The following is a 20353-nucleotide window of genomic DNA, read 5'->3' as shown; positions in this document are numbered from 1 at the left end:
TGAATAAATTACCTCATCTCCATGGCAATTTCAAAATTATCCAGTCGCACATGGTCCTATAAATCCCTGGTACGGTTCTAAGTTGAGGTGAAAACTCCCCCAAATGCTATTTCCCAAAGCCAGAACCTACCTTGGCCAGGCGGGCAGCCTGTCGATACCAGAATTGACCACTAGAGGGCGCGCTGCTGCCTTCAGGGCGCGCAAACCGGATTTTATAACGGGGTGTGGGGCTGCCCCATTGGCTAAACACAGCAGCTGGTGGGAATCAAATCGGGGCTGAGAACAAAGGGAGCCTGAATTGCCAACCCTTCTAGCCTGCGTTTCTTGGCATTAGTTAAATTATAGTGTCTCATTCATTTCTGCCCCCCAATAGGTCTGTGGGAATTAATTGAATGGGTCAGGATATGTACTAAGGCGTCACCGCGCAGCTCTTCTTTTCGGGAGGGGGCAGGCCGGCAGCGGACCTGTGAATAATGAAAGCAGAGCCTGCCTGCTTCCTGCTGCCGCCTGGCTGCCGGAGTTTTGACCCCAGCAGTGACCGGAGCTGAGCACCCTGTGCTGTCAGGAGGCCTCAGGAAGGCAGGGGGCTCAGGAGAGCATCCCCAGGTTCTAAACGAGTCTGCCACTGAGCTGTGCCCCGGGACTGCTGCCCCCTGGGGTTTATAGGAGAGGCTCGGGTAGGATTGTAAGTACACATACAAATGGTTGAGTGCACTGATCCTGCCTTTGGGTTCCAGATCTGTTTCAGCCTGGGGATTCACGAGCCCTGTCCTTGCTCTGAGACACCTGCCTCACATAGTTAGGCGCAGCTGAGAGGAGGTGCGGGCAAACCCTCCACAGGGGCAAGCCTCTCCTCTTGGTGGAACCAGCGATGGGAGCAAGAACCCTCCACTGACCCAAGGAGGGGCTGAGTTTCCTGATGGTTGGGGGCCCCAGGCAGCCAGCGGGAGGCAGACGGGCCAGGCCACGGCCAGCAGGGTCCAATACCTGGCAAGTCTGTACGCCTTCCCCATAGCTCCTTTTTCTGAGGTAAGTATCATCTTGCCCACTGTACCTCTCCAAGACTCGGCCCCCTCTTCTGAGATGGCTCAGTATGTAACTAGGAATGACAAAGGTGTTCCTTTCCTACAGTCAAATGGGCTCAAATGCCCCCTCCAGTGGAACCTTCCCTGGCCCCCTGCCCTGCATCCCTGCAAGCAGAATCAATGGCTGCCACTGTGTGCCCCCTCTGCGCACCCCCCCATGCCTTCCTCTTACGGGATCTGCCCTGTGCTGCCATTATCCAGCCATTATCCATGGCCATGTCTGTTTGTCCCGCTCGACTTCGAAGTCCCCCGGACAGGTCTGGGTCTTACTCCTATTTAAACCATTAGTGACCAGCCAAGCACAATGTGAAATGGGTGAACAGATCCTTCTGCCTCGGGCACAGGGAAAAAGCCATGGTTTAAAAGAGCAACCAGCATATAAAAGAGCACTAGAACTCTGCCAAGCAGCGCAGATTAGCTGCAGAGGAAGGTGAGAAGCTTGTCCCCTCGCTACCTCTGAAGGTGAGATGTTGCCACCACATCCCGCGCCTTGCCAACACCGTGCAGGAGGAGACAAGCATGCTAACGTCATCAAAAGTCTCTCGGGCCAAGCCCTGCATCCTCACACTGGGCAGAGTCGGGCAGCCCACCTCCCAGAGTGACTGTCTACCATCTAAATACCACCTGTCTGTGGAGGCAATGCCACAATACGGGGATGGACTGGGCTTTTAACAAAATAAACAAGAAAAAGAATCTAGTTCAGCACAATTATGAACTTCAGCAGCGAAGGAAACCAAAAGCCCTGGGAGGTGAGAAATCCGCCCATGGTCCTGAGCTACATCCCTCACTTGAGGGAGAAGAAGCATCACGGTTCAGAAACCGTGAATAGCAGGCACGTCTGTAATCCAGAGTGTCCTCAGCGTGGCCGGAGGCCAGATGAACCTGGGCTCTGCAGGCTTCCTTCTCACTGGATGCCAGCCAGATGGTGCCCCACCTGTGGGTTATTCCCCAGATGACTCCACGGGAGAATCACGTGTCTCCTCTGCAGGGAAACACGTACCTGCCCTGGCGAAGTCTGAGAATTCACACAGGGGAGGGGCCTGGCTGAGAGGTGCTGATGCCCGAGGTCACCCAGAGGGAGGCCTCTGGGGGCGTCCAGAGAGCATCCGTCCGTGACTCAGGCTGGGTCTGCCTGGCATCCGGATCCACAAGAATTCTCATGCTAAATGCCGAGGGACCTGGGCTTGTTGTCAAGGTCTCCCTGCCAGTTCCACCTCTGGCAGCTCCTCGGGGCCAGCTCCCGCACTCCGGGCTCCTCGGGCACCTGTCTCGGTTCATGTAGGGAGCAGGTGTGAGTGTGCTCATAAAACAGATGAGACGCCTAAGGCTCAGAGCTGTGAAGCTACTTACCCAGAGCCACACAGCTCTACGGGAGGAAGTTCTGTTCGGATCTGCCAGGGAGCTAGCAGAACGGGGCATATTATTTTGAGGTTTCAGAGGCTTGCCTGAGGTCATGTAGCGAGCTGATGACAGGTGGACGCTGGGCCCTTTCCCCTCCATCTCATCCCCTCATCCTATAAAATCTAGAGAAAGCAGTGTCCACACACAGTGTCCCTTCTAGCTCTCCCTAACTTAATAAATACTGACGTGAGGGTCCGTGTGGGCTTAGCAGTGATAGTACAAGACTGTGTGTTACGAATGGCCTTGTATGTTACACCCGTGGTCTGCACTGTGGTGCGAATCATTGCCTGGATTCTAGAGAGGTGGAAACTAAAACTCACTGAGTGAAGAGACCTGCCCGAGAGCACACAGCTAGTGAAGGAGCAGGAAGGGGTTGCTGCCCATGCTTTCCTCTCTTGCCATTTGGGTGACTATGTGGAAGGAGTTTGGGATTCTGCCAAGGCTCCTGCAACCCCAGATGTGGGCAAGGTAGGAAATGAGTTACGGGCTTTCCACTGAAACATCTCCATCTCCCTGTCCCGTGTTAGCATGAGCCCGCCCCATCCTTCCACCTGAGCATCCAAGGAGACGTTGGAATCTGTTGTTGGCATCTGAGAAGAACCAGAGATGCAGAAACTCTGGCTTGAGCCAGCCACAAAAGCCGACTGTGGCCTTCTCTTACCTTGGGAACCGTCAGGTGTAGGCATCCCCTCTGCACCTCGGGCAGCGGAGGGGGACGGGTGGGCGCAAGCATGAGAACCACCTGCCAGGGCAGCTGAGGCCGGGCTGTAGCCCTCCAGCCGTGGCCATGGCCGCGGGGTGGGTCTGCACAGCAGGTGCACAAAGGGGGAAGAAGGAGACTTGAACGTGGTGGAGCCGGGTGAGCTGGCTCTGGGCCCCAGGGGAATGGGGCCTCCTACAGGGTGGGGGTTAGCTCCCAAAGCAGCTAGAACACAACAACAGGCAATGACGAGTGAAAGAGTGAATGTCCGGGAGCATGGGGAGGAAGGGAAGAGGAAGAAATGAAGGAAGGAAGTTAAGGATGAATCCACTCGATGGCATCTGTAAGGGTGATCAGACCAGCTCTTACTAGAATGTAGGGAGGCTCAGGGACTCTGTCCCCACTCCCGCATCCCGCTGGCCCCACCCCTGCAGCAGAGGTGGATCAGCTGCTCCCAGTGAGACCATCAGACTCTCCCCAGTGTGGCCCAGGGTGGGAGCTAGCACCTAGAGGCAAGAATGCTGCTGGAGCTGAAGAAATCCTGCAAGGAAGGCTTCCCAGCCTGGCTGTGCCTCTCTATCCTGCTTGCTATAACGGGGAGCTGTCTCTCTACAGGATTGCCTCCACGTGAGCAAAGCCCGCCGATGCTGGAACGACTGGAAGGAAAGGCAGGCGGGCAACCGAGTCACCAGGGATGCACTGACACACGGGGTGAGGTGAGGGAGCGGAGGCCCAGCCCTTTCCCGGCAGACCGGGCCGTGCGGGAGGCAGCCCAGCGCTCCCTGGGATTCACGCCCGCCTGACCGACTGAGAGCCGAGTCACAGTGACTCACAGAACTGGGTGTCGGGGGTGATGCTCGATGCTAGGTGTGGTGCCTGTCACAGGGGAGCATGACCGAAGGAACTGGAAAAGCTGCACATTTCACTTGATCGTTGTCACTGTCTTGCCACAGGGAGGAATCTGGAGGAGCACAGATGGTGAGGTCTGTCCCTAAGCCAGGGGAGTGTCCTCACCCTTTAGAAATCATCTTCCTCTAGAGCTGTGATTCCCAATGCTGCATTGGCAGCTTTTCACACTTACTCATTACGTCCCAGGCACCCCCTGCAGGGGTCTGACGGGATCCTTAGCTGTTTCTGTGAAGCGCTGAGTGAAGCTATTGTGCATTCAGAGCTGGGAACCACGGCCTCCCGCAGAGGGTCATGGCCGAGCCCTCCCAGCCGTGGTCCCTGCTGCTGTCACCTCCACGCAGCCGGTGACGCCCCCTCTCCACAAGCACACAGAGAGGGCTCGCGGTGGACCTCGAGGATCCTCCGCTTCCCCAATGGTCCTGCAAACTCCCCAACACTCTTAAAACGGACCTCTCCGGGACAAAGAGTATTTTACTGATGTTTCTGGAAATCTTATCAAAGAAAGGCAAAAAATTAAAGTCTGGCAAATTAATGTTTTCCCCACATTCTAGAAGGAAAGTCCCTCTGCTTAGGTCTTTTAGAAAGCTGGTCTTACCCCAGGGTGTTCTTCCCATCCCAGCCTCAGTCTCCTGCACCCAGATTGTCCTCCTTCAGCCCACCCTCATGCTCTCCCCCAATCCCACCTCACTCTCATCCACACCTCTTTCCAGTCACCGGAACAAGCTGGAGTGGCCCCTTGGGGGGCAGGCAGCCGGACAACCAGGGGTGCCTGGTGACACTTGTGCTCCAGAGAATGTTAAGCTGGGAGGGGTTGGGCTTTCCAAGGATGGTGTGGGTGGTCCCACACTTCAGGCTGGCTTCATGAGTGACTGTAAGGTGAGTGCACGCAGCTATCTCTTCAGCTCCTGACCGTGTCAACAGACATTGAGTTTTGAGGACCATACGGGCTTAATTCAGAGTGAGAAGGAAATAGTTCCCTAATTGCTAAAATGTTTCTCACTTCCAGAAGAGTCAGGAGCCCATTTTTCAACAAAGTAGCATTTGGTTTCTGTCCTGTTCCACCTTGAGGCTCCCTGGGATCATTAAGGACTGGAGGAGATTACCCTAAGTGATATTAAGTCAAACAGAGAAAGACAATTATCATATGGTTTCAATAATTTGTGGAACATAAAGAATAACATGGAGGACATTAGGAGAAGGAAGGGAAAAATGAAGGGAGCGAAATTGGAGGGGGAGACGAACCATGAGAGACGATGGACTCCAGGAAACAAACTGAGGGTTCTAGAGGGGAGGGAGGTGGGAGAATGGGTTAGCCTGGTGATGGGTATTAAAGAGGGCACGTTCTGCATGGAGCACCGGGTGTTATACGAAAACAATGAATCATGGATCATCACATCAGAAACTACTGATGTACTATATGGTGACTAACGTAACATAATAAAATTAAATTAAAAAAAAATAATGAAAGACGAGGAAGATTTCAATGAGAGAATAAATGAATGAATCCTTTGGGGGGAAAAAAGAAGGAGCACTTCCCCTCCCTTCATATCCCAGGAAGTGAGGCTGGATTCTTCCAGTTAGGATCCAATCAAAGATTATGTCCTCCTGGAGAAGGCAACAACGGTGGGCTGGGGAAGTTGCAACCTTCAAAGAAGAGCAAATACAATAGGGGGTAGGAAAATGAATAGCTATCTTGTTTATTTGCCTGTGTAGAAATAAAAATAGAAATAGATGTCTCACACTAGAGAAAAAGGCTTTTCTCTTTGTAGGAGACTGTCTCCAAAGGATGAAGAAATGCCAGTAACCATCTCTGAGCTCATGCTTGTGAGGAAGATGGATAGAGCTTGAGGGATAAAAAAATGAGGGTCGATTCATATCTCTGTTACGTTATTACCCATGAATCTTCAATGGATGTGTTACTACAGAGCTTTGTGGTGAGGCTTGCTTACAGAAGCAGAGCTTTGTGTTCTGGTCATGCTCTCCCCGGAGAGCCTGGGAGGCACATGATGGCCAGAAAAGGAAGGGTTCCTTGCCTGAAAATCCCTCTGGCAGGCTGCAGAGGGTGGTCCTAAGAGCTGGAAACACCGCAGCCTGTCAGGAAGAGACCTCCGGTATGGAGAGACCCCGAGACCGGAGACCACTGCATCGTTCTCAGAAGCAGAGGTAGAGAGACCACCAGGCAGTGTGTGAATGCATGAGCACGTGCGCGCACACACACACACTCTCACACAGTCTCACACACTCAGTGATTAAAAACAGAGAACACAGTAAGAGACGGATAATGACAAACACAAGAACACAGAGACAGTGATAAAAAGAGGCAGAGAGAAAGCACGAGCAAGGCAGAGAAGGACTGAGCTCAGTCCTCAGCAGCAGAGCAAAGAGACCAGGAAAAGATACAGATGTTAGGGGGACGGTTCTAGGGAAAGACAGGCCATTCCAGTTAGACTGAAATGAATACAAAATATTTCCTTGTTGAGAAAGTGGGTGTGGCTTTGTAGTGGGTCTGCAGGCTGATACTTGGAGCTTCCACATCTCTCCACGGAAGAGGCAAATATTCAAAGTCAGTAAAGTGGGACTTTTAATAGGAACTTCAGGGACTTGAACAAGGCAACCTATGACACTAAGCCTCAATTCTCTTGAAGAAAATCTAGTTCCGAGGCTATAGGGAACCAACTGAACAGAAGCAAATCTCGCCCCTTTGGAAAGCAGCGTCCCCCATCCTGACGCCGAGTTCTCTTGTTCAGTGGACCATGATGTTCACAGCACTATGAACACAATGGGTGGGTGGTCTCCAAATGTCAATCTCCAGGAGAATTAAAATCGAGGCCATGATCAAAGTCATTTTTCTAAAATATGTACCACGTGTGACAACATCTAGATATTTTTGTTAATCCCACCGCCCCCCAAGTTTTTATAGGTTGTTGTCAGCTGGACACGTTCCATGGCTGGGTGTGCAGGTCTGAGCAGGTGTTATGAGCTATGCATGTGTGTACATAAGTAGCGTGCTAAAGCCAAGATCTGGCCCAAGGCCAGAGTGTTTCCTAAAACATACATCTTGTGAAATGTTTATAATGAAACATAAGTATGCCCTGAACACAAGATAAATTTTGAGTCATAGTAGTTTAAATCAGCATGTTCATATATCCCTATCCTAGACTGCGTTTTTCATGAGCTGACAATGCCTGGCACTCAAAAGAATGAGAATCCAAATGCAAGCAACATAGAAAAATAGAAACCGTGTGTATAGCAATTGTAAGAGGGTGAAGAGGAAGGAGGTGGATGGAGCAATGGAAGGAGAATCAAGGAGTCACAGAGGTTATGTCAGAGAGAAATGACATCAGGTGAAAGGGGCAGCGAGGACCTGCATGAGGTGGGAAAAGGGAAAGTGTTCCCAGCCCTGACGGGTCAAGAACGGAGGGAATATATGGAAATGTCGCTTCTTTCGGAGCTACAGTGAGTTCTGTAACTGGGTTGGGCATGTGGGCATGCACATCTGTGCACATGTGAGTGCTGGAGTGTGTTTTTCTATAAAGGTTGTGGGAGGGAGGAGAGGTCCTCCAGATGTGTGGCGGAGAGAGGGAAGAACGCAGGTGTTGTCACAAACCACGCGTACCTCCGGTCCAGGCTCTGAGCTGGGGCTTCCCTGAGGTCCATGTGACAGAATGTGTGGGTACAGTTCGTATGACACAGCCAGCATTTCACAAAGGGCATGTTGAGCCAAAAAGGGCCAATGTCCTAGACTCAAGACCTAACGGAAAAGTGAGAGAACACCTTTGCTCTGTGAAAGGAAAGATCTCAAAGCAAGAGCAGTTAAAGCTTAAGTGACTTCCTAAAGCCAGTCAGAGCCAGGCATTTGGAAGAAGTGAGCCCAGCCAATGAAAGATCGTGAACGGGAGATTCTGATTTAGGGGGCTAGTATTCTACATAAAGGGGCAAGAGTATTCTACATAAAGGGGCAAGGTGTTGATGAACACCTTGATGTTCCCATGTATGAGTGTGGGCCCTAGTGGTTAAATCATCGCATTTTTCTGAAGAAGCCAGAGATAGGGATTTTTATACAGAATCTTTACTCCTTTAAATGTTGGCAATTAGTAGCAAAATATGTTGGGAGCCTCTGTGTCACCCATGGGTTTCCAATTCATTAGATATCGCTCTGACTCAGTTCAATGAACTATGAGGATTTAGACTTGTAATAACCTCAGGAATTCAGGACTCCCCTCCCGTTGGCAGGCAGAGAGGAAATGGAGGGTCCAGATGGGTAAGCAGCTAACCTACATGCACATGAACTCTGGCACCAGAACGCCGGCCTCCAGATGTCTTGCTTATACTATAGCTCACTGTGGTAGTTACCCATTGCACAACAACAAATGCTGAGTATCTGTGGGTTTCTGTGGGTTGTGGGAACTGTGCACAGCTTGGTGGGGTGCTTCTGGATCAAGGCACTCATGACGTTGCAGTCAAGCTGTTAGCCAGGGCTGCAGTTCAACCGAAAGCTCAGCTGAGAATGATCCTCTTTGTGACGCTCACTCCTGCGGTCCTTGGCAGAAGTAGATTCCTTGAAAGCTGTTAGATTAAAGATCACTTAAGTTCCTCACTGGGTTGGCCAAAATTTCCCTTAGTTCCCTGCCAAATGGGCCTCTCCATAGGGCAGCTGTAAGTATGGCATCTGGCTTCCCTCAAAGTCAGCAAGTCAGAGAGCAGAGGGCACCCCAAATGGAATCCATGGTCTTTTATAACCTAATCCCAAAAGTGGCATCCATCACTACCACCTTATTCTATGTGTTAGAAATGAGTCAATGAGGTGAGCCCGCAAGGAAAAGGAGGGGATGACACAAGGGCATGAATACTAACTAGAAGGTGGGGCTCATCAGAGGCCATTTTAGAGGCTGCATCCACTCTCGTTGTCTCACAAACGCAAGCCAGGGGTCCGCAAGCCATGGGGCACTCACTCCAGCCAGCTCCTACCTATTTTTAGGAATAAAGCTTTATTGAAAAAAAGCCACAACCATTTGTTTGCATATTGCTTACAACCACTTCGGCACCACACCCCCCAGAGCTGAGTAGTTGCAACAGAAACTGTATGATCAGCAAAACCTCATTTTTTTTTTATTGTACGGTCCTTTACAGAAAGTTTTCTGCTTCCTGATGCATGCAACCAAAAAACCTTTTTTTAAATATGGAAGAGGAGATTGACATAGAGATGCCAAATTCATCGTTTGCTTGCATTTCTCTCGATGCTCTGTCATCATACATACCACGGTGACCACTTCCGTGAGGCACTTACAGGGGAATTCTCAATTCTAGGTCAAGTGGGTGAGGTACGGCTTCACTTCCCTCAGTCCTATTGCGTTCTTTCCCGCCACATAACATCATACACTTTTCCCCTGGAAACCCCACTCATGAAACCTTTGGCCAGAAAACGGATATGAAGCATAATTATGTGTAAGTGTTGGATCATTAAATTGTACCCCTGAAACTAATATTACCCTGTATGTTAACTAACTGGAATTTATTTATTTATTTATTTTTAATTTTTTAAAAGATTTTATTTATTCATTTGAGACACAGAGATAGAGAGAGAGAGCACGAGCAGTGGGAGAGGCAGAGGGAGAGGGAGAAGCAGGCTCCCCGCTGAGCCAGGAGCCCGATGTGGGGCTTGATCCCAGGACCCTGGGATCATGACCTGAGCCGAAGGCAGATGCTTAACCATCTGAGCCACCCAGGTGCCCCTAACTGGAATTTAAATAAAAACTGAAACAAACAAACAAAACATAGTTATAATGACCTAAGGTCATAAAGTGGCATAATCCTAATTCAGCATAATCTGTGAACCTATCTGGGCTCCAAACTTGAATTTTACCAAGTCACTTTATTCCTCTTAACCTCAATTTCCTTATTCTTTTTTTTTTTTTTAAGATTTTATTTATTTATTTGACAGAGAGAGACAGCGAGAGAGGGAACACAAGCAGGGGGAGTGGGAGAGGGAGAAGCAGGCTTCCTGCCGAACAGGGAGCCCGATGCGGGGCTTGATCCCAGGACCCTGGGATCATGATCTGAGCCGAAGGCAGACGCTTAACAGACTGAGCCACCCAGGCGCCCCTCAATTTCCTTATTCTTAAAATCTACATTATAATGGTGACCTCACACCTTTTTGCCACACACACACAAAAATGCACTAAAGTGCTAGTTACATACATATAGACAAGCTAGGTACATCCTAACAGTTCCGTAGATGCCCGTCATTATGTGTAAAACATCTGATGTTTTCCCATTGCCTATTCCAACAGTAGCTGATAGATTTATTTCAAGTATCAGTTCTGATTACATAAAAGTAGCACAAGTCCTATGTTCTTAAAATGTTTCCACGTCTTGCCTTTGGGTACATCTCTTCTTCCACCCCAGCCCCCAGCCCACTGATGAGTTGTAAGAGCCACCTACACTCTGAAAATCCTTCCCAAGGAAGCAGCCAGCAGACCGTGTCGGCTGGTGGCAGGTGTTGCTATGTGATGAGCATTCACGGGGGCTGAGCATGAAATGCAGCAGAAGAATCTGATTAGAGTGCAAAAGTATAAATAGTAATGCATCATACACACATCATTCCATTTGGAAAGAAAATAACTGCCATCAGATGGGTAGGAGGATGGTAGGGTAGCCTTATATATGAATTTTTATGTACTTTAATCCCTTCTTGATTTTGCCTTTGGGAGTCGGGAGATTCATCCCCTACAGTGTTCGGTGTGATTTTAGTTTCTGGGAAAGGCACACAGCATCGCACTAAGGTTTCAAATTCCTGAACCAGTTTCAGCCTGACTTTCTCTCCACAGCGGGTCTCCCTTCTGTTCCTGGTGACGTCAGACTTTCATTCTCTCCGCCCAGTGACTGGGTAAATGTTGAAACCAATCACACTTCATTCTATTTGGAAAGCATTTCGAGAGACAGATGCCAGGAAGCGATCAACTAGGGAGCAATGGGTTGAGGGCATAGGAGCCCACGTGAGCCCAGACCACTCTTCTGAGAAATTTGGTAACGAATGAAAGAAGAGGGCGACATCATGGTCTCAGGAGAAGAGAAAGGTCAAGTGCAGGTTATTTTCAAGTGAAGAATTGAGTGTGACTGGGGACTACAGTGAAGAAGCCAGTGGAGAAAGAGAGTAAGAGAAGGGTTTATGTAATGGCATGTGGTTAAAAGGGCGGAGTTTGAAGAGTGTAGAGAAGAGAATCACGGAAGGAAAAAACTTTCATCCGGAACAAGAGAGAGAAGCCAAAATAGGTGCAAATAACAAAAATTCCAGGGAGAGTCTGGAACATGTGACCTGCTGGGGAGAGGATTGGTCCCCGTTCCTTTCCATCCCCCTAAGTCGAAACACTTGGTGAGAGAAGGAATTAATTTTTAGAGCCCTTGTATAGGTCTTCTACATCTGTGACTCAAATTGTGCCCTCTGATCCATCTGGGCGTTTTCTCACTCAGAAAGGTTATCATCACGTTATCTAAGGTACAAAGAGAAATATGAGGAAGAGCCTCACCCCTGAGGAAGAGCCTCCCCCTCGCCCTGCCCCCCCAAAAAGCTGCCTTCATCTCTTTCCTGCAGGAGTTGACCTGGGTGTGTCCATAAGTGGAAGGATCCACCCTTGAAGCCCCAGCCTGAATATAATGTGAAGGTGCACTTGGCGGGCCCAAGAACTTGGCCGCAGTGAACGTCCCGCACTGCATACAGCATGCACTGCCTAAGGGCTCACCTTCGGACACAACATCGTGTTCTGACTCTGCTCTCCTGAGAAGTCCCATTCTACCGCACAAAGCCTCTCATTTCTTGTTCTTGTAATATTCTCAGACGGCATCAGGAAAACCTGGCCCTCACTTGAAGGAAAGTTAAGGAGGGTAATTTGGGGGGATTTGCACTTGTGACCCAAGGAGGCACTGACAGGAGCTCTCTGCGGAGAGTTGGTGCAGAATATGGATATGGAATCACTTTCTTTTATTCTCCCTTCCCCAGAGCTAAGCGTATGCCTGTATCTGCTAGACCCATGAGTCAAATCCTGAGAGACGATCCCTCACCACAGGCAGTGGTGGGGAGTCTGGGAGTCCGGCTGGATTAGAGAGGTCCAGTTGGGGAAGAGTGGGGAGGGGCTATGTGAAGGTGAAACATGGTGGGTGTGCAGAACCTAGAAAAGCAGCACCATCTCTTCAAACTGATTTATTCTGCATATAAAGAAATGAGGCGTAAACATGGCGGTGTAGGATGATTTCAGTATGTGGATGATGTACAGGGCCTCGATGAGTCTCAGTGTGAGGCCACAGAAACAGGGATAGGCTCAGTTGCCCTCCCCAACAGTCTCTGTGTCAGAATTTTGGCTGATGTGGAAATGCTGGGGTTCGGAGCCGACAGCCAAGAAAGAATTCTTGGTGCAAAAGCGTGGGGTTTTATCAAAGCACATGGATAGGACCCATGGGCAGAAAGAGTTGCTGCACCAGGGTTGTGAGGAGTGACTGATTATATATTTGGGAGTTGGGGGAGGTAAAGACGAAGGAAGTTTCCAACAGAATTTTCTTTTTTTTTTTTTTTTAAGATTTTATTTATTGACAGAGAGAGTCACAGTGAGAGAGGGAACACAAGCAGAGGGGGTGGGAGAGGGAGAAGCAGGCTCTCCGCTGAGCAGGGAGCCTGATGCGGGGCTCGATCCCAGGACCCTGGGATCATGACCTGAGCTGAAGGCAGACGCTTAACGACTGAGCCACCCAGGCGCCCCTCCAACAGAATTTTCATATGTTAAAGAAGATTCACAGGATCCTGGAGACCTAGCTATTATCAAGCTAAGGTTGTTTTTCCTCTAGCAAGACATTAGTGTTAAGACAGTTGGGAGTTCTTGAAGGGACACCTGGGTGATTTAATCAGTTAAGTGTCTGCCTTCGGCTCAGGTCATGATCCCAGGTCCTGGGATCAAGCCCCGAACCTGGCTCCCTGCTCAGTGGGGAGTCTACCTCTCCTTCTCCCCCTCCTCCTGCTCATGCTCTCTCTCTCTCTGTCGAATAAATAAAATCTTAAAAAAAAGACAGTTGGGAGTTCCTGGAGGAATGTCATACTCTGCCTGCTTCAAGGATTTGTCAGTGGGCTGCAGGGTATATGGAAATTTAATTTTATCTACATTCCCTTCTGCCTTTGTTCCCCACATCACAGCCCCTGGGCAGAGAACACAGGTCGTGCCTCTCCTGGACTGTGTCTGGTTGCTCGAGAACCACACTGTCACTGCGGGGTAGAGGGGTAAGGGACCCAGGGCCAGTCCCTGGGCATCAGTACTCACCTCACAGTGGCTCAGCTGCCAGAGCTGTCATTGACACCATTTGCAGAAGGATGACTAAATGTCTTTTAAACACAAGGATTTGGGAAAGAGTTACCCAATTGTATGCACAGCATTCTCAACCCTTCCCCTCAGTGTTTCTTGAAGGACCTGTCAGTGGGTGGTCAGCCTGTTAGAGAACTTAAATCTTAGATCTAGTTTCTCATGAATCCATGACCTGTCTACCACATTAAATGCAAACCTGCCCAACATGCTCATCCGCTTGACTTTGGCCCAACTAGACAATTCACTGCTCCCTAAGCTGGCTCCATGCCTCACCACCTCTGTGGAGGCTCCCAGGGAGAACAGTCGTGTCTGACTCTCTGCTGCACCCCATCAACCCAAGGGCATCCTGTGACTCCTGGCGAGTTCCTCAGGCCCAACTCTTGTCCCTTCTTTGCACACCTCCCTTGCCTTTCTATTGATATAACCCTCCTTTCTTTGTCCAGTGGATGAAGCACAACAGCAAATAAAGTGTTCACAATATAGGGGCATTCGCAGGAAGGCTGCAAGATGCAAAAATGCCAAGAAAGCTTGCTGGCTGAGGATGACACAAGGTATTTGTTCACACTGGATGGTTGGGTGACGACAAGTCAGCCTGTGGGAAATAAAGCCTCTGCTTCTACTTGCTCACCTCCTGACCTTGAGAAGTAGCTCTCTGCCTTGGGTTTGGAGGGGAGACAGTATCTTCTAAAGCAGGGGAAGGCATAGGTAGATGCCTTCAGGAGCTCTGCAAACATATCAAGGCACAAAGCAGGGCAGATGGGACCACCTGCTCAGCTGGGCTTTAAAACCTCCCTGGAGGCCTAATTCACTGGCAAAACAAAGTACCTCCATGTTTGGTCTCCAACTAGAGGCCTACAGTTTGCTTCCTTTCTGGAAGAAAAGGTAATCTATGGTTATATAATTGGAGGAAGGTTTTCTTTTTCCTGTTTCCTTGCTTTCATTATTTTGTAGAAAAATAATTAAGCTAAAATAGCAGTGATAAATCAGAATGCTAGAAACCACCTGGCATATACCTATTCATGATAGTGAGAACAGGTAAACAGGAGGCCACAATAAGCTGGCATTGACTTGCAACCCCTACCACCGTCTCAAAGATTCCACGTCATGAGAAATCTTGAGATGCTGATGAGGTATTCAAGAGGGCCGTGCAGAGCAAAGCACTATATATTCTAGCTGGTGACAATGCAATAATATCACAAGGAGGGGAATGCAGAGAACTTTAGTATTGTGATGGTTTAGAGCATGGACTTTAAAGACAGTCAAAGTCCAACCAGAGAAACTGAAATAAATTTAAGAACCTCAAATGGGGAGAATTTAATATAGATGGTTATCTAAGAGAGCTGAGAAGCCAAATGTATGGTGAGTCACCTCAGAATTTGCAGCAGCAGAAAGGTACTACTGTCCCCAAGGACAGAGGGACCAAAGGAGGAAGGAGGTATGGCACTCCCAACAGGTCATGGCAGACGTGCCTAGTGGAAGCTAGGACCACGGATGACGTGGCTTTCTGGTAGGAATTGGAGGCACAGAGGAGGTGCTTCCTGAGGTACAGCAGAGGAATACCTTGGCTTCTCACCACCTCCTGCCCTCCCACCATCTGCTAAGGCACCCCTTTGGCCCATCTATATGGTACCTGGAGAGCAGGGGTTCCTGCAAAATGTATACAGTTCCCTGAAGTTCATAGCATGGCCATTGACTAGCTGGGTGGCCTAGGGCAAGTCACTCAACCTACACCGCTGTGTCCACCACTGTAAGACTGGGATAATGCCTCTCTGCCTGTGTAACTCATCCAACAGTGGCCATAACAAATGGCCATACAGGAGAGGGGCGGGGCCACGCTGGGACTGTGATCAGGTAAAGAAAGGAGCGGACATCCCAGATTCCCGTGCTGGGAGTGGAGGCCATCATCTTTAAGCTGCCTGAGTATCACCATCCCCTCACTGGTTATGCTTCCTAAGGGCCCCCCGGTGATACTTGGGTCACATGGTCATTTGCAGTTGTCAGCCAGTTTCACAGCATTCACTCCGAGGGCTTCCACGGCCTGCTTACGGCTGAGGTGCAGATGCTCAGAGAGCTAAGGAACTTACTCAAGGAAACTCACGGAGTCAGTGTTAGGGCTGACAGTTAAACCGCTAACTTCTCTCTCCAAACCCAGTGTCCCAGTGGTCTGCTTCCATGTGGCACTGCCCCTGGGCCTGGACCTTGCATCAACCAAATCTCTGCTCTGTATTTGCAAAATCGAATTAAAAAAAAAAGATTGGTGGAAAGTCTAACACAAAAGAGTTAAATAACTGACGTCTCTCCTCCTCAACCTTGTCAACATCGGGAAAGCGCGTCAGAGCAGAGGGAGAATCCAGCACGCCAGCCAGCGCGTCGGCATGTGGGGTCTGCAGTTCTGAGCTCGGGACCCGAGGCTCCAGCTCTTCCTGGCGCATCAGACGCCACAGGCGGGTATTCGGTATCAGCTGGGGGACGTGCAACTACTAGGCCTGGAGAGGCAACGAGTATTTTTGACATTCAAAAAAAAAAAAAGGTATAATAAGCCAGGAAGAAGACAAACCCCAGTTACCAGTGGTTCCCCCAGGTAGAGGAAAAGCGAAGAACATTGTCCAACTCTTCTATTATTTGAATTTTTACCACAAACATTCAAAACTTTTATAAACCTTCTCAAAATACTCCTCAAAATTCCTTTTGTAGTGAGGAGGATACCACTGCCACAGCCCAGTCCCCGAGCCCCAGCTTCCAAAGCAGTGGATGAAGAAAAATAGCTTTCATTCCCAAAGAGCCTCTCATGACAGAGTGGCATTGCCTTAGAAATGCCTTCCAGTCTTTGAAGGAACCAGGCAGACCACGAGGTCACTGGGGAGGTCTGTTTTCCATGTGGAACAGTAAATCATCCCCCCATGAGCGGAGCACTCCAGCCCCGCACCCGGGCTGAGGGCGGGTTGTGGGTTCCTACAACGCCCACCCCGCCCTCTCTTTTATCCGGTGGAAGACTGAGCAAGGCTGTCTGCACAGCTAACACCCGTCCCGCCCCACACTCACTTCCTTCCCCGCTTAAAGATACCTGCTTGGGGGCATCTGGATGGCTCATTGGTTAAGCATCTGACTCTTGATTTCTGCTTAGGTCTTGATATCAGGGTCCTGAGATCAAGCCCCGTGAGGGATTCCGCGCTGGGCATGAAGCCTGCTTAGGATTCCTTCTCTACCTCTCTTTCTGCCCCTCCCCACTCCTCTCTCAAACAAAACAAAACAAAACAACAAAACAAAACAAAACAAAAACACAAAAAAAACCTTGCTTTGTCTTAAATCCTGAACTTCTGAGAAAATTTTGATTTAAAAAAAATGAAGTGTCTACAACTCGAAACCCTTCTTAAATCATCAAAACCTGCCTTTCACTGTGAATTATCTTTCTTCTACATTTCCATAGCCCTGTGCTAGAACCCTTACGAGGACACTTGTCAAAATGCCCCCCTCTGTGGCTTCTTTGATTGCACTCACGTCTGCCTTTACCCATACAAGTGCTCTCTGAGAGAAAGAACCTGAACTGGTCCCTCTTTCCATATCACCCCCTTCCATCCCACTGACCCCGAGCACATGCCACTTGTCTATCTATAGGAGGTGTTCAGTGATAGCTTACAGAACCCGATGGGTGCACCAGGATCCCAAACACACGCTCCGAGAACTGATACCTGGAACTTCAGTGGATCCATTATAATTGCATTCATGCAACACAAGAGCCAGGCAACGTCATGGTGACTTCAGCTCCCAATTAAATCGTCTATCGACAAATACAAACCACTAATGGATTCCTTAACATTTAAGTCCAATAATTTTTTTTAAAAGTTGGTCCTTTCAACATTGAATCTATATCCAGTGGAAATCACCTGATCTCTGGACTTCCTTGAATGCTCCCAAGCCATGAGTAACCAGAAGTCTTAAATGCAACTTCCTAAGCCCCTTATTTGTATAGGGAGTGTCATCGACAAGGAAGAGGTGCCAGTCCACCAAATGCATCATCCTAGCATTCTTCTTCTCTGGTGAAGGAGAATGAGACACCTTGACTCATGAATCTGACAGTTTTCAGACACTGATGAAGCGTAAACCATGTTTCACCCAAGTTATAGCCCACATCGCACGCCAAAGAGCATAGGGTCAGGGACTCGGGAAAGTAGTGCATTTTTCCTCCTTTTCCTATTATCTAGAAGCTGATCCCATTTTATCTCAATTTCAGGCATACCTGTGCAGGCTCAAGGTGTGACCCAGCCTTAGTTTACACCTAGATTCTGAATATGTAGAAAGCTGGACTGCTATGGTCCCAGGTGAGCTTCAGAATCTTCTAGGACTTTAGGAAGAGAGCTTAGAAGTGCCAAAGTGGAGGCAAGGCAGCTCCCAACTACATGCCCTGGGAATGCTCCCAAGAGGAGAGGGTCTTTGCCACCTATACCTATAACCAGCTCCGAGCCGGACCTGGACGCGCTCCTGGAGCCTAGAGGGCATCAGGATAGCTGTGTGCTCACATCAGGCTTGCTTCACCCTTCAGGTTTGCAATTATCTCGGGGTGAGTGGGCGTGGTCTGTGGGGTAAGAGACACTGGCATGAAGCATCAGGAAACACGTCATATTGTCATCATTGTACTATTAGAGGAATTGCAGCCGCTGCTCACTTGTACCCATGGCTGTGTGTCCTGCGATCCTTATAAAGTAGACGAGCACACCTTGCCATCCGTGTTAAGTGGTGTCAGTGCGCTGAGAAGCCTGTCGGCCATGAGGATCTGTTACCTTCTCCTCCTGTTGCCCTTCCTGTTCTTGATGCCCGTTCCAGGTAAGATGGGTTGGGAGGCGAGAGGGCTGAAGGAATTGCAAATATGTCATTCAGAGTCAGTCCCTTTCCATTCCTCGGGAACTTCAGACCAGGTAGATTTGTTGTATGGGAACAGACATCACCATTTTCTTTCTTCTGGTGAGAATCATCAAGGATCTTGAAGCCGTTTTCCCAACCTTTTCAGAGACTAAATAGCTCACAAAGACCACCCCTTTGTGGAAAGGGACGAACCTTACCTGCTCGTGAGACATAAAGAAAGTGATACAAAAACTTTAACCCCAGCAGGAAAGATGGGTTTAATCTGAGATCAGAAGGACAGACTTCTAGTTACTAGCTTTAGGGGTTACCAGTAGAGTCTCTGGGAGGCTGCGAGCCCCGGGGACCCCTGCAGCCCCTGTGTGCCTGGTGGCCACACCCCTCCCCCAATGCTACCGCAGTCCCCAGCTGAGCTGTGGCCCCTAGAAGCACAGGTCAGTTGGTCTCTTAATCCTTCCTCTACTTTACTTCTCATTTTATAGAAAAAAGAAAAAGTAATTTTAAAAAAGAAAGAAAACACCCTAAAATAAAAGAAAAACAACCCCTGGGGATAGTGATCAGAATAACATTGTATTTATAAAGGAAATTACAAATTGGTATCCACCAAATCCAAACCAGTGTGTGTTTTCTCATTTCTTAATTTAAAGAAAGGTATGTATGTGCATGTGTTCATCCCTATGAGGTATACAACTAGGAGTATAACTGAATTCACTTTCCAACTACCCGACCCTAAGTAGAAGTATGTAGGGGGTGCAGGGCAAGGGAAGAATAGAAGAAAGGTAACAGATCAGTTATTTGGGGAATTTCAAAAGCCTTATACTTGGACTAAAGCCTTCCCGCGTGTTCTATTTATTCCTTGCAGGAAATGGAGGAATTATAAATACCCTGCAGAGGTATTATTGCAGAATAAGGAGCGGTCGGTGCGCCTTGCTTACCTGCCTGCCAAAGGAGGAGCAGATAGGCCGCTGTTCTTCCGCGGGCCGAAAATGCTGCCGAAGAAAGAAATAAAAAAAAATCCAGAAACGTGATGGGAACGTTGTAAAGTGTGAAAATGCCTCCCGGAAGTTTATAGAAGAAAAATCAAATTAAATATTTTTTTCAAAAGAATTAGAAGCTTGATTGTTCTCTTTAAATTCTGGTTATTGTGGTAGTTGTTACCAAACTGATAACTGGGAAAGCGTTCATGGACTCACCTTTAATTCAAATGCAGGATAATCTCTGGAGGAATCCTCATAGGGGTCTAAACCTATTTTCCAAGCGTTATCAGATTTAACTCCTCTTTTGCAAGTTATGTACCCCAATGAGATTGGACTCCCTGTTCCTCCTGAAATATTCCCTTGGTTTTCTTATAACCCGTGCCTCTGCTCTCTCTGACCTCCCCTATCCGGCATTTAATCACCCTTCCAGCTTCATCTCTAAACTTTAACCCATCCCCCCCAACCCCGGGGCCATCGCAAATCCTACCGCCTCCCTACAAAGAGAGCTGCTTTCCCAAAAGAATATGAGCTTTCCTCTGATACACTGCAGGGTTCTGACGGAATGCTCCTTCTATGAATTTTGTTTGATCTCTGTGTTGTACCATTTGCATATTTCCAATCTCCATATCTGGTTGCATCATTTTTAAGGGCAAGGACTTTGTCTTAATCATTTCGGGCCAGCCTAGGAAAGTGCCTTGAGCATAAAAGCTGCTCAGAAAGTGTTGCTTGTACATTCCAGTGGTCTGGGGCCCTGCAGCTTTCTAACCAGTGTCCTCTCCATGTTGATATGGAAGGATTTCCGGAGATGCCGTGGGAGGTCCATCTTCCCCGACACACCAGCCCTATGGAAAAGCAAGAGAACCGGGCTGTCCGGAAGAGGGGAGCAGATGCCTGGATCCCACTTGCCATCCAAAAAGCATGAACTGCTGTGGGAACTGCCCTCCGACAGGATGCAGCTAGGGAAGCAGACAGAGGTGTGAGACAGTCCTTCTAGACACTGGACAGCCGGAGTGCGGGGCTACGGCTGCAGAGACGGGGGCCACATGAGCGAGACCCCTTGTCTCCGGTCTCCTGTGGGAA

At 48.9% G+C, this 20353-nt stretch overlaps 1 protein-coding gene across 1 annotated transcript; it reads left to right on the top strand.

Moving 5' to 3' along the window:
* The first annotated feature begins 18089 nt into the window (after window positions 1-18089).
* LOC110584252 (beta-defensin 103A-like) lies at window positions 18090-19401 on the top strand. Its single transcript, XM_021694271.1, has 2 exons — window positions 18090-18260; window positions 19159-19401. The coding sequence occupies exons 1-2, from the start codon at window positions 18203-18205 to the stop codon at window positions 19302-19304; spliced, it is 204 nt and encodes a 67-aa protein (XP_021549946.1). The 5' UTR covers window positions 18090-18202; the 3' UTR covers window positions 19305-19401.
* Window positions 19402-20353: the final 952 nt, after the last annotated feature.

This window comes from Neomonachus schauinslandi, chromosome 2, assembly GCF_002201575.2.
Source record: "Neomonachus schauinslandi chromosome 2, ASM220157v2, whole genome shotgun sequence".
Lineage (NCBI taxonomy): Eukaryota > Metazoa > Chordata > Mammalia > Carnivora > Phocidae > Neomonachus > Neomonachus schauinslandi.
This window is presented reverse-complemented; position numbering and strand designations above follow the sequence as displayed.